The sequence below is a fragment of the Babylonia areolata genome, chromosome 22, assembly GCF_041734735.1.
Source record: "Babylonia areolata isolate BAREFJ2019XMU chromosome 22, ASM4173473v1, whole genome shotgun sequence".
NCBI lineage: Eukaryota > Metazoa > Mollusca > Gastropoda > Neogastropoda > Buccinidae > Babylonia > Babylonia areolata.
This window is the reverse complement of record NC_134897.1, coordinates 23,000,742-23,014,784: the sequence shown is the minus strand read 5'-3', so window position 1 is coordinate 23,014,784 and position 14,043 is coordinate 23,000,742. Positions and strand designations below refer to the sequence as shown.

Genomic DNA, 14,043 nt, shown 5'->3' with positions numbered 1-14,043 from the left:
CCCAACAATTTTTGAAGCTCATCAAACACAGAAAGTTTTGATATTTATGGTTCACTGGGTTTAAGCAGCATGGCTATCTTTTCTTCCTCCAATTTAGGAAGTACAGACGATCAACTGTTTAACAATTTTTGTCAGAGCCAATAACGTTTTTTTGTTCATACTGTTGCGGAATAGCACTTAGTCTTACCCTTCAGCAATGCAAGTTGTTGGATAAGCAATTTGAAACTCAGTACATGAATGTTTGTGTTCCTGCAGAACACACACACATGAAACACACAAACACACATACAGTCATGTAAACACACACAATTTATATTCCAAGAGCAAAACATTCATAGGGGGAAAAAGAGCTTCAATTCATTCTTGTTATAAAATAATGAAGACAATTCACACATGATCAGTCACTCATGTTTTTTTTTAACCCAAGAACAGTGAAATATGGATGTGGTCAGTGCTGATCTGATAAGAAATCATGTAAAAACACAAGAAATCTCATCAACCTATTGTTGGATGCTATGACTACAAGACCCTTTTCCAAATATGCTGTCCTATGAAGACAGATATATCTTGATTCAGTTTTACTGTTTCTATTACAAACATACGAAGAAAATAGTTCAAAGGATGGCACATCAAATATCTCTTCTGTGTGTGATGCCTGGGATTATATATTTTAATACTCTAAGTTTATAAATACTGTACAATTTTTTTTTTTTAAGTGTATTTCCGCAATTTCACAGCAGATTGATTATTATACTTGTTTTTTGATGTGTTAATGAAATGACATCATTTCAGTGAAAAGTATGGAGAGAGTTAGACTGAATTTGAAAGTTACATTAAAATACTTTTGGTTCTTTCTATTGTGAATTAGTTTGGAAACAGAACAATGCTCTCCAGTGGCTCTCTTAATACTGAACAGAAGCATTCTTAAATAAAAAAAACAAACTGCATTTTATAATTTGGCACATCACTAAAACCCCACAAAATTGACAAAATGATTTAACTTTTACTTGATGAATTATTTGCAAAAAAATAAATAAATAAATAAATAAAAAACAACAACTTGAATTATGAAACTGATGATTTCTCAAACATAAGTTGAGACAATTATAAAAACAAAAGTTTCAAAACAACGCTGAAACCCACACAAATACCAAGCAAGATTATAAATAAAAATCAATCACATAAGATTCACAGACATCTGCAAAACGAGGGCAGCAGAGTCATGCTATACACCCTCCCTCCCAACCCTTGTCTGTCCCTTCCTCACCATTCCTTGCTCATTTCAGGTTTTTCTTTTTTTATCTCTCTCTCTTGCTATGATGTGCATCATAGACCTGACTGATTCCCAAAACGCTGCTCTCTGTCATCTCATCACACCATCACTGAAGGTGCTGGAATATCTCAAGCGCATTCCACAAGTTTTCATCAGCTGACATGTTTCTGAGCCGTCTGATCTGTAAATTACGCTGAATAAAAAAAGAGGCCATAGTTCCTTTACAATCACATCTCTCCAGTCTATACGAGATTTCAAATCACATTCTATTGAATGTTATCACCTGACCATGTTTATTGCCACGATGCCACAGTGTTCTTCTGCTTCCGCATTCCTGAGCCGCAACACCCACTTCCACTTGTGTCCCACAAGCGGGTGTTTACATACACGGTTTTACCACCTCCCTTAGGCAGCCACACTGCGTTTTCAGGGAAGATTCTTGGTGTGTCCATCCATCTGTTCATTCACAGGTCCTCCCCTTCAACCTCCTGCCGAGATTTTTTTGCAGGCGGGGGGTCATGCTCGGCTGAGTGCTTCAGTTCTGACACAAACAGCAGGTCGTCTGGCCCCACGGCATCTACAGTATCTCTGGTGTCCTGAGATTTCTCTGTGTGGTTCACCTCCACTCCATCACCGGCAGTGTCTTTTTTCTGCTCCTCGTCCTCACCAGAGGAGGGGACAGGCACCGCAGGTCTGGCAGCGTACGCGGCGGGGTTGCTTTCTTGCCAGGGCAGGCCGGGTTTAGGGCTGACGCCGTAGGGGTCCGCGTCATGGTCTGCGGACTCCGAGAACATGGACACCTTTGCTGCTGGATGGTCGTCCTTCCCCAGTAGGCTGCGAGAATTACCTGCAACAGTCGGAAGGAATCTTTAATATTTTGTGTTACTGTTATTATTGGCAACGGTCAGTTTGCATTATATATGTGTTGATGGTGCTAATATGGGGCACTTTCTTTGAAGGACAATGGTGCTAATATGGGGCACTTTCTTTAAAGGACAATGGTGCTAATATGGGGCACTTTCTTTAAAGGACAATGGTGCTAATATGGGGCACTTTCTTTAAAGGACAATGGTGCTAATATGGGGCACTTTGCTCAAAGGACAATGGTGCAAATATGGGGCACTTTGCTCAAAGGACAGTGGTGCTAATATGGGGCACTTTGCTCAAAGGACAGTGGTGCTAATATGGGGCACTTTGCTCAAAGGACAATCTGGGGCGCATCAATCAAAAAGAAACAGGAACTTTCGTTGTTTCAGACTGTGTGCAGTGACAGGCTGGCCACTGAAATGTTTGAAATGAGCAGTATAAGCTGAAGGAAAGAAGTGCCCAGGAAGAGGATTATCTTCTCTCTCTCTCTCTGTGTGAAGGAAATAACAAAAATGTGATTTTTTTTTTCCAGTTTCACCCATGTTGGCAAATGGTGAGTTTTTAGCAATAACATATCATACAAGTGAATCTTTAGAAGAAGAAAAATCCAGAAACAAACCATTACTACTTTGAATAAAATATCTGAACAATTCTGCATTTAAAAAAACAAAAAAAAACCCATAAATTCTCCTTAGTCTGCAACACACTTCCACATAAAACCAGTCAGCTGTCACTGAGAAATTAAACATGCTTTAATACAAAGGGGATGTTACCTACTTCCGGGAGGTTATCGGCCATAGTACTTTCGTTTTCTCCGCATAGGCGGATAGTAGTTTGCACAGGACAGGAATGTCAGACCCCTGCCGGAGTCTGCACTAGCTGGGTCACGGTTAAGTATGTGTAATTAAAACATGCTTTAAAAAGTTTGCACTGTTTCATGCACCTGGCTAAGATTAGTGATAAGAAACTCTAGGGAGAGCTGGACAATACAAGGTCTTCAGAGAAGAAGCCCCCCTCAGTCAAGTGTTTCGGCCCTTAACTCCATACACACTAAGGGGACCCGCACCGTACCCAGGTCATGACTCCAACACATTCCTGTAAAAACAAAACAAAAAAAACAACAAAAACAACCAGATGGATATATACTGCAAACAATGATCATGTCCACATGCATACCTCGCACCCCTGTGTCTGCAGAGATAGGACTGCTGATGTCGGAACCGAACGGTGAAATGTTGGGAATCACCAGCAAGGCAAACGAGAGCAACAGCACCTGCACACAGAGGAAAAGAGACAGACACATAAACAAACAGATAGGACATCATATGAAATAACGCTTAGTAAAGAAAAGAAAAAAGAAAAAAAAAATCTCTTCAACATACAACTTGCTGGTATCAAAAGCAAATGTTCTTGATCAAATGTGCATGTGTGTTATAAATTTCTAAAGAGGACAGTAATTCATTTGCGTTTACATATCAACACTACTTTGGGGGGAAAAAAAGAGGGGACTATGTTTCTTAACTATCTTTGAACAGCTGGCAAGACTTCTGGAAGTGACTGCAGGAAATTTGCATGTATTCTTTTCTGTTAAAAAAGTGCTATTACCAATTTGTTCTGGAACTGACTTGTATAAATTGTAGGAGATAAACTTCTTTTCCCTTCTTCAATAAAATATATATTTCTTTCCTATCAGTATCGATGATTTCTTCCTTTCATTTCAATTTTCAAACTCAATATGTCCCAGGAATAAAAATCCCACTAATGCAATACAATACAATACAATACAATATATTGCAATACAATCATTTGGGTTCTTCCATCATGTTCGATGGATGAGTAGGCATCTGCTGATGTGTGTCCTCATGTGGGAATGAAGACCAATTCTTGAGGCACAATATAATACAATACAACTACTAGCCAACATGTACAACCCCCAGACACAGGGAGACATACATACCATGACACAGGTTGAGGCCTGGGCAGGTATCTTGCTCTTGGAGGACAGCATGGTCTTCAGTTTGTTCAGCTGCACCACCAGAGAACTGTTCACACAAATGCCACCCTGCTGCCAGTCACATCAACATGGCTGGTTTACATAGTGTCAGTTTATTGTACAGTTCAGTTCATGGAGGAAAGTGGCAGAATAGTTAAGACACTCATCTGCCAACACAGACAGTCCGAGAGGGTCCAGGTTCGAATCCTGCTCTTGCCATTTCTCCCAAGTTTGACTGGAAAATTAAACTGAGCATCTAGTCATTCAGATGAGATGATAAACCCAGGTCCCGTGTGCAGCACGCACTTGGCACACTGAAAAAAAGCCCATGGCAATGAGTGTTGTCCTCTGGCAAAATTTTGTTGAAGAAATCCACTCTGATAGGTACACAAACATATATGCATGAACTTATGGCAAGGCCTGACTAAGCGTGTTGGTTATGCCGCTGGTCAGGCATCTGCTTAGCAGATGTGATGCAGCATACATGGATTTGTCTGAATGCAGTGACGCCTCCTTGAGACTGAAACTGAAACTGCTTTCTATACATACCCAGGCTGGTGTTATTTTAACATATCCTTCTGAAATGAACTGGGGACTTTTCCCCACACCCAACAACAAGGACTTTTCTTCTCCACATGGCACTGTGTATCTCTGGTTACATGGCTCTAATCACTTTTTTTCTGGAGTCCAAGTCTTTTCCTTTGTTAATGTAACTCTGCAGGATTTATCAACACTTTGCAGTCTTTACTACACTGAAAAAGCATGCACAAATGAATACAACTTCCCTCTACTCTTGCTCTTTCTTTTAACTTTTCAGAGTCATCCATTTTCATGAAAAAATGAACGCGGACGAAACGGAAGCAATATGAACTAAACAAAAACTCTCTTCCATCACGACTGACACAATCAAACATGACAGTACATCAATCCCTCTTTCCAGTTCAGTCAGGAACCTCGATGTTGTCCTTGACAACACACTGTCCATGCAAAAGTTTATCAGTCAGACATGTCAATCCTGCTACTGTCAATTGCGGTGCATCAGTTCCGTCCGGAAATATCTGTCCACTGACGCAACATCTAGACTTGTTGTTTCTCTCATTCTCTCTCGCCTTGACTACTGTAACTCTCTATTGTCTGGTTTGCCTGCTTCATCCATTCAGTCCCTTCAGCGCATACATAACTCTGCTGCCCAACTCATCCTCAGAAAGAAAAGCTCTGAGCACATCACTCCTCTTTTGCAACATTTCCACTGACTAACTGTCTCACACAGAATAAAGTACAAGATCAACACTCTATGTTATAAATGTATTCACATATCTGCCCCTTCCTATCTCTATGGCTGCCTCCACCTCTACACTCCATGTCGCTCTCTACCACTGGCTTCGGATCCACTCTGTTTACGCGTACCCAGATTCAAACACTCGACTGTTGGCTGCCATTCTTTCTCTGTCTCTGGACCTTGCAATTGGAATGATCTTCCTCTTTCGCTTCATCAGGTCTCCGCACTCATCTCTTTCAAGTCTGGCCTTAAAACCCGCCTCTTCCCAAAATAGTCTCCCTTCCCTGCCTGTTCCTTGTCTTCAGTTTCTCCAGTTTTAGAGTTATGCATGCATGTGAATGACTGGTGTGAAAGCGCTTTGATTTGTCTCTGCACAAGATTCAGCACTATATAAATATTATCATTATTATTATTATTCATTAACATGAGGAGGAAAAAATAAGAAGAAGAAAAACTGCCCACAGTTTTTGTGAACTGTAAAAAAGATGAGAATCATTTAGCAACTAAATTACAACGGCACATCATCATCTGAAAATGAAAACCTGTATCCATGCACCCCCCTGAATTTGAAAACCCCTTAATTAACCAATCAACAAATAAGTACTCCGTTAACTCACACATTTTGCTTTTCAAGAGTCTGCACTTTCTTCTGCAACTGCTGGTTTTCCTGTGTGCATATCTTGACTCGGCGTTCCAATCCATCCACGTAGCCCTGCTTGCGTTTACGGCTCTCCTTTGCTGAGATCTGTGTCAGGATTTGTACAGCTCATAGTCAGTCATGCTTTGTGCTTATACACATGCACACAAAAGCATGAATGACTATGGATAAGGAAATCAGCAATACAATACAAAGATATATCAATTAAAAGTTTATGTTCATAAAAAAGCAAAACAAAGTGAGGGCAATTCTTCTGAATTGTAAATATTAAACTATAAGATGCACATACTCAACAAGGCAAGTAAATGGAAATCGATCTCCTCTATCACTTTTCCCATGTCAACAATGGAATGTGCCATAACCCCTTTAATTACACATACTGGGAATGTGCCATAACCCCTTTGGAAAACAACACCATACACTGGCTTTAGATCCGCACGCTAGACTGGGCCCTATGTGCGATGCGTCCGTGGCGGCGGCCATGACATTGGCTCACGCGCCCCCCATGCGGCATGCCTCTTCCGTCTCGGATCCTATGCGCTTAGGGATGCCCTCCCCAGGGGTAGGCAGGAAGGTGGATGGGCGCTCCCCCACCACTTTTTTTGTCATTGCCAAAAAATGACAGCACTGGTATGTTGCCTATGCACAGAATGGCAGACATTTGGCAACAAAAGACTTGATGTCCCTGGTGCCTCTGGGACAGGGTTGTGTAATTGCCCAGGTAGGTATCATCACGAAGGGGCTTACGGAAGGCTTGGTGGCTTCTCTACCTGAGTGTGGCATGTTGGAGCCACCTGCAGATAGTTGTCGGTGGTCAATGGCTGGGTTGGATCAGGCTGTGGAAGTGCATTTCATGCGCCCACAGGTCACTCAGTCTCATTCTGTGGTGGAATACCAAATGGAAGAGGGTTTCCATGGGGAAAATTTTTTGCTGAAGGTTCTGTAGTGAGAAAGGGGACCAGATCCATGACAGGCCTCTGGCTGTGTATGGTGCGCACTAAGTCTGGGATGGAGCTGGGCGGGGGCAGGGAGGTAAATGGCTCAAGATGTGTCGTACTGGCTATTTACATCAAAGCACTGATCTGACATACGTTTCCAATATGGCCAACTGCAAAGTGAGAGCTGTATTATCAGTGGTTTCTTAATTGCAAGGGAAATCATTTGCAGCTTAGCCTTTCATGAATGACTGTGTCTCTCAGACTGGAAGTCAAATTGCACTGGGACTTAGTGCTGTAGCCTTGGGCCTAACTAGCCATTGGGATCCGTCCTAAGGCCCTCTTGATCGAGGGACCGGGGATGCAACTTAGGCAAAACACTCTCTACTGGAAATTGTATAATCGAATTCCAGCCTGAATAGTTGGGACAGCAGTTGCCTCCTCTGCTGTTCTGATGGTGACTGTCGTACACGACTGATTATCATATATTGTTCCTAGGAGGACACCAATCAGCATGGGTAAATCAGGAAACAGCTGCTGTGTGCTTGAGGGATGAAGGTGTCCACCATGCAGGTTATGTTGCAATGTAAGGGAGCCGGAAAGAGTTGACGGGGTCTTGTGGTGCAACCATGTGTATGAACCTATCCCATAAGCATGGATTAAGTATGTGTAATTAAATGATCATAAGACTACAGTTTCTTTACATGTGTGCATGCATGCTGTGTGTGTTAAGCAAGTGTGTGTGTGTGTGTGTGTGTGTGTGTGATCAAATGTGTGTGTGAGTGTACTGTACACATGTGCACCATGTGGGCTTGTCACCAAGGACCTTCTCATTGATCCGAGGATTCTGCCATCAAGTGTGTACACTCAACATATCATATACCTTGTTTCTGATAGTATAAAGACGATAAACCCGTGTTCTATATCCGAGATTACATTTCAGGCAAAACAAGCCTGGCCTCTAAAGTGTGTTTGCCACTCTGCATGTACACTGAATCTATCTACATAGAATCTATCTTATCTAGCCAGCTAGCTATCCTATCTATATACCTTGTTTCTGATTTTTCGACGGACGGACTTGAGGACGCGTTCCTCTTCCTTGGTCAGAGGCATGTTGGTGGGCAGGGTGACCCCCTCTCTGGCCAGGAGTTCCTTCTCCTCATCAGTCAGCCGCAGTTCAGGGAACTGAAATAATAATAATGATAATAATAATCATCATAATAATAACAAAAATAATACAAATATTAACATTGTGAATTCATATAGTCCCTATTCTCTAAACAGGTCTCCAGGCTATTTACATCAGACACACACACACACCCTAAATATGCACATACACAGAGAGATGACAAGCAAACAATGTGAACAATCAAATGTCACAGTGGAGTTCTGCAGTAGCTCGAAGAAGGAAATTAAAAAAAAGAAGTGGGTTTTCAGAGAAGATGTGAATGAAGTGGAAGAAGAAAGAGTTCCTGATCTGTAGAGGGAGTTGGCTCCAGACAGTTTGGCCATGAAAAGATAAAGGATGCTGACCATATATATGATAGTCAGTCGTGTCTGACTATGACCATCAAAAATGAGGCAACTGCTGTTCCGACTATCTGGGCTAGAATTTGATTATAGTGGACAGTGTCTTGCCCAAGTACATCCCCACTCTCTCACCCAAGAGGGTTTTAGGACAGTCGGCGTTGAGATGGTTCCCAAAGGCCAACTAGCCCACAAGGCTGCAGCACTAAGAGCCAGTGCAATTTTGCCTCCTAGTTTGAGAGTCATAGTCCTTCACAAAAGACTAAACTGCACATGGTTTCCCATTGACTGGAGAAACCATTGATAATACAGCTCTCACTTTGCTGTTGGCCCAAATGTAAACTTATGTCAATCTGTGATATAAGCCGAGTGTTGGACCATACATGACAAGTAAATCAAGGTTGGGGACACTCTTCGTGCTCTGTTTCATCCATGTATGTTTATATGCCGACCCACAGAAGTCAAGATAAATGTTGTCACCATCTGTTATATAAAAAAAAGAAGAAGAAAAGAAAGAAAAAAAGAAGAAAGCCCCCCTACACTGGACTCTTGGAGGAGCAAGATAGGGCTGGTAGAGAGGGGTTGGGGGAGGGACTGTCTGTCTGTCCGTATCATGTGTTTGTGAGTCTGCCTGCCTGCCTGGTCGACCACCTGACTGTCTTTATAATTTATTTTAACTTTTGACTGAAGTTTTGTACATGTTATTGTATAAATTGTACAACTTCCTTCCATATTATAGTCTTGAGTCTTTTTTTTTGTCTTTTTTTTCTTTCTTTTTTTTTTCCACATGCCCCAATTCAGAAAATGAAAAGTTGTATGCTTTTTCTTGTATGGGTGATTTATTCCATAATTCCTATCAACCAAAATGACATAGTTATGGAATGCTGGGTATTGGTCTTGATTATTGTCTCGTTTTGAATTGATGGTGTAATAGACTCTCTCTCTCTCTCTCTCTCTCTCTCTATATATATATATATATATTTATAAGTATAATGACTTACATCTGTTATTGTTAATGTTCACTGTATTCAGATTTTATAATTTTTTCTTTTCTTTTCTTTTCCATCTATTCTGAATTGTCAAATGAATCTATATAATAATGCATACAAAATAAAACGGTGGTCGACCCAAGAAAGTCCAGGAAAAAAAAAGAAAAAAAGAAAGAGGAATTCTGACCAAAGGACTTTGTTCTGACAGAAGGGATACCAAGCAGATGAGTATCGGAAGAAGAGAATCTAGAGTTGACAGGATGGGATGTATTGGTGGACATCTTCTTCTTCTTTCCGTTACACAACCAACATCAACGCCGATGACTCTGTCGTGGTCCATGCATGCTGGGTATTTTCATGTCTCCACACCCTACCAAACACTGACATAGGTTACAGGATCTTTAACGTGCGTATTTGATCTTCTGTGTGCGTATACACATGAAGGGGGCTCAGGCACTAGCAGGTCTGCTCATATATGTTGACCTGGAAGATCGGAAAAATCTCCACCCTTTAACCACCAGGCGCCCTTACCGTGATTCAAACCTGGGACCCTCAGATTGAAAGTCCAACGCTTAAACCACTGGGCTATTGCGCCTGTCTGTGGTGCAGTGCCACAAAAATAGATGAGAAACAGTTAAATCGTTTTTGTATATATCATATATATGACTCGAATGTACTAATTTAAGACTGGTATGAACAGGATCACAGGCATTACTTCTCTTCAAGAGAAGGCAAATGTTCATAATTACTTCATAGCTTGTGACATTTCCACAAGATTTACAGCAGTGTTGTTGTTCTGTCCCTCGTTTTCCTCCACTCCACAGTCTGTAGTCCACTGTATGTTAATTAACAATGCTTACTTTCAAAAAAAAAAAGAAGAAAAATCGATATTCTTCCACATTTCTTCTTACCAAAACAGTAAAAGCAAACAAAATCAAACCAAAAACTAAACAAAATTGTAGTGTATAACATCCATGACAAGAACTTGACCCCCAAAACAGTAAGAAAACTTGAATGTCTGTGAGTTATTTATGCATAAAACACTGTTGTTGTTAATCTGCAATACACTGAAGTAAAAACTATGGGCTAAAAACAAAAACCAAACCAAACCCACTAAACTTTTGAAATGGTAAACATTGGTCTGGATCTGTCTTCTCGTGGATCAACAACAACAACACACTCACACACACACACACAAATCAGCATTCACTTTTTTAAAAATTTAAAAACTTCACACACACACACGCACACACAAACTCTGTGACACACACACAAGTTGCCACCATCAGTGGTGCAGGGCACGTCGCTGATGATGTCCTTCATGGTGAAGGGCAGACTGTCACTGTCATCCCCCGACCCCCCAAACCCCTCCCCCACCACACACATGCACACACAAAAACACACATACACAAACTCAGCGACACACACACAAACACACCTTGCCACCATCAGTGGTGCAGGGCACGTCGCTGATGATGTCCTTCATGGTGAAGGGCAGACTGTCGCTGTCCCCACCACCACCAGTGCTGTGAGCAGCCAGGCGGTGCACCTGGATGGGCTGCCGAGTGTTGGCGTCCACCAGAATGATGGCCTGCTGACCCCCACTGGTCTTGATCGCCTGCACCTGCTGCTGCCCCACTGCGGGCATGGAGTTGATGCACTTTGCAAAGTCTGCACAGTGGATGGCATTGCGTGTCAAGACTGGCAGAACATGCTTTGTTTCATGTCTTATACATGCAATAGAAAACTGAGTAACCTTCCCCCTTGACCAACTTTAAAATAAAATGAAGCACTCCACTGTGTTGTTTAGATACAAACCAAACTGTGTGACAAAACATATCTGGTTTTGGGGAGTGTTTTTCACACACAAACTTGGCGGTGAAGAACTTGCATGCACTGTGTGTAAGTGTGGCTGAACATATTTTATTTTCTGGAAATAACCTAAAATCACACTATGTGAATAGTCATTGAACTGAAGATCCCCAGTTGGAAATAAACAAACAAAACGTCAACGGCAATGAGGCAACAATGATTATCTTAACACAGTGCCAAACAAGAAAGGTACATGTATATATGTAAAACGAAGATAATTAGCAAAACAAAACAAAATAGCTCATGATCCAGGGAACAAAATGCTCCCATTTTGCATTATATCAATTTATGGGACAATTTTGAGCCCCACATTGCAGTTTTAAGAAAATGAAGATTTTTCTACATGTAGATTGATCTACATATCTGTAAAAATGAACTGGTCAGGATACTGTATATAGGATAACACTAAACTTGGCGGTGGAAACAAACGATGATGATCGATGATGTAATTTGAACACTTGGCACTGATTGACTGAACATGAACAATATCTACAATTCATAAATCACCAACAAACACTGTTACAAGACTGAACTCATTATGCAGGGCAACACAAAGACTGGTGCTGAAGACATGAGGAAAGCCTGCCAGAAGTACATAAAATCAGCACACAAAATAAAGAAAAAAAAAGATAAAAACCAAAATGATTAATTGATTATCGTTACACTGCATACTGCTCATAATCATAGTTTCTGAAACAGATCTGAACTGGCAAGTGCCACGGTTACCCCTTTGCCATCTTCTTTTCTACAAACAATGGATGACAGAGCCACTGAGTGCTCACAGTGTTTTGACCTTCAGACGGACGACTGCAAGCCTTCATTTTTCAACAGTTTCAGGTCAAGCAAGTGCTCATCAAGTTGAAAGACTCACAGATTTGAATTCACATTCTAAGACTTGATGCATAAGACTCAGACTTTCTTTTTCAGACACAAAAATACAAGTGAAATATCCAGAACACTCTAAGTTCAGCGCTTGTTTAGTACTACATCACACAGCACACACATTAAAAAAACAACAAAAAAACAAAAACACTGTGACATCAAACCCACCAAAATCAATGGAAACATCAGTGTCTTTTGAGCAAGTAACTCCACTGCTCCCAAACACATCCTCCTGGTCCACGTCCCCCACATCACCGAAGTCCATACTGATATCAAAATCCTCACTAGCAAGAGGGTTGGAATCAGAGTTGGTGTCAGAGAGAGGTGACAGGGAGTCTGACTGGTGGGGGGAGGACAGCAGAGCCTGTCCAGAGGCAGAAAAATCCACCCCATCCTCCCCTGCCGTCATGGTGGGCAGGAATGAGTCCTCTAGCTCCACAGAGTTCACAGACACACCGCTGTCGCTGCGCTGGCCTGGGGAACGGTGAGCAAAGTAGTCGTGATCACTGTGCGCTTTGGTCTGTCTGGCGGTGGTAGCCGGCTGCGTGTTCTCTTCCGGTTGCATGGAAAAGAAGTCAGACATGCAGTCTGTGTTGTCTGTGTTGAAGAAATCCAGCAGGTCACCCGAGAGTAGATCAAGGTCATTCTGAAACAATAAATTCAAAGTTTATTACAAAGGATTTCCGGCTGGTCATCACAGACAATGACATGAAAGACATGTGAGAGAGCAAATCATACACAAACAGGCAAAATTTAGTATAACTGCTAATAACTAAAGAAAATACTATTACTAATAACTAGAGGAAAGCCTCAATGAAGTATTTTTTTTTATTTGCTCAATACAATGACCATCTGGTGGTTTATCACACAAGAGAGCAAGAGAAAAAAAACACCAAAAAAATGCAAAAAAAAAAAAAAAAAAAAAAAAAAAGCAACAGCACATTTTCAGACTGCACTGTGTGTATTGCACTGCAAGCTTAGTTGTGCGGTGTTAAGCAATTTACTCTATGTCAAATACTAACACGTTGTCAGAAGTTTTCAGTATCATCTCAAGACTTTCATCTGCAAGTGTTGTTTTTTTGTTTTGTTTTTTTGTACCCGGACTTTCATCTGCAAGTGTAATGAACACTGCATTTTTAATCAAAAGCTACAACTGGTAACCAGATATCATATCCAAAAGTAAAAGTGAAACACTGTAAGAATTAGTTGTGGTCATTTGTTTATTCTCAAATAAATCTTATTCATATGTGTAACTAAAACTAAACACATATATAATTTTCGTAATTTCTGAATACTGTTGAGAATCTTTTGTCAATGGCTGCTCTTTATGGAAGTGTTTGTTTTCAACAGTTTTACTATAATCAAACAAATGAATTGTTGCTGCTATATTCTGATGGGAAAATGCTATCCTATATGGTGAACAATCTTCAGTCACATCAAATGCTATCCTATATGGTGAACAATCTTCAGTCACATCAAAGTCCACAAGGAATTTTTAGCAAACTGTATATAAAGAAAAATTACTAACGTCCATTTCATCCCATAAAGAGAGTGCTGCATTTTCAAAATCAATTCCTGCGTCAAGCATTGAAAAAGAAATCTTGCTGTCAGCAAGACTTGCCATGACTGTATATATGTATTATCTCTTGTTCAGTAGTCTGGTGTTGGTATCTCACTGGATCAGGTTTCTGTATAACAAAATTCTATCATTTACTTTTTCTTTATTCGATTAACTTGGTGAGAAGGCCCACACTGTATATCACAAACT

General features: G+C 40.9%; 1 protein-coding gene across 1 annotated transcript in view; it reads right to left on the bottom strand.

Moving 5' to 3' along the window:
• Positions 1–336: 336 nt before the first annotated feature.
• LOC143296864 (uncharacterized) overlaps positions 337–14,043 on the bottom strand; it is a 14,544-nt gene continuing 837 nt past the window's right edge. Inside the window, exons 2-8 of the mRNA XM_076608827.1 lie at positions 12,444–12,921; positions 10,960–11,192; positions 8,056–8,190; positions 6,030–6,157; positions 4,098–4,182; positions 3,317–3,413; positions 337–2,120 (exon numbers count right to left, since the gene is read on the bottom strand). Coding sequence (XP_076464942.1) covers positions 1,738–2,120; positions 3,317–3,413; positions 4,098–4,182; positions 6,030–6,157; positions 8,056–8,190; positions 10,960–11,192; positions 12,444–12,921 — 1,539 coding nt within the window. The 3' untranslated portion in view covers positions 337–1,737. The remainder of the gene's footprint in view (positions 2,121–3,316; positions 3,414–4,097; positions 4,183–6,029; positions 6,158–8,055; positions 8,191–10,959; positions 11,193–12,443; positions 12,922–14,043) is intronic.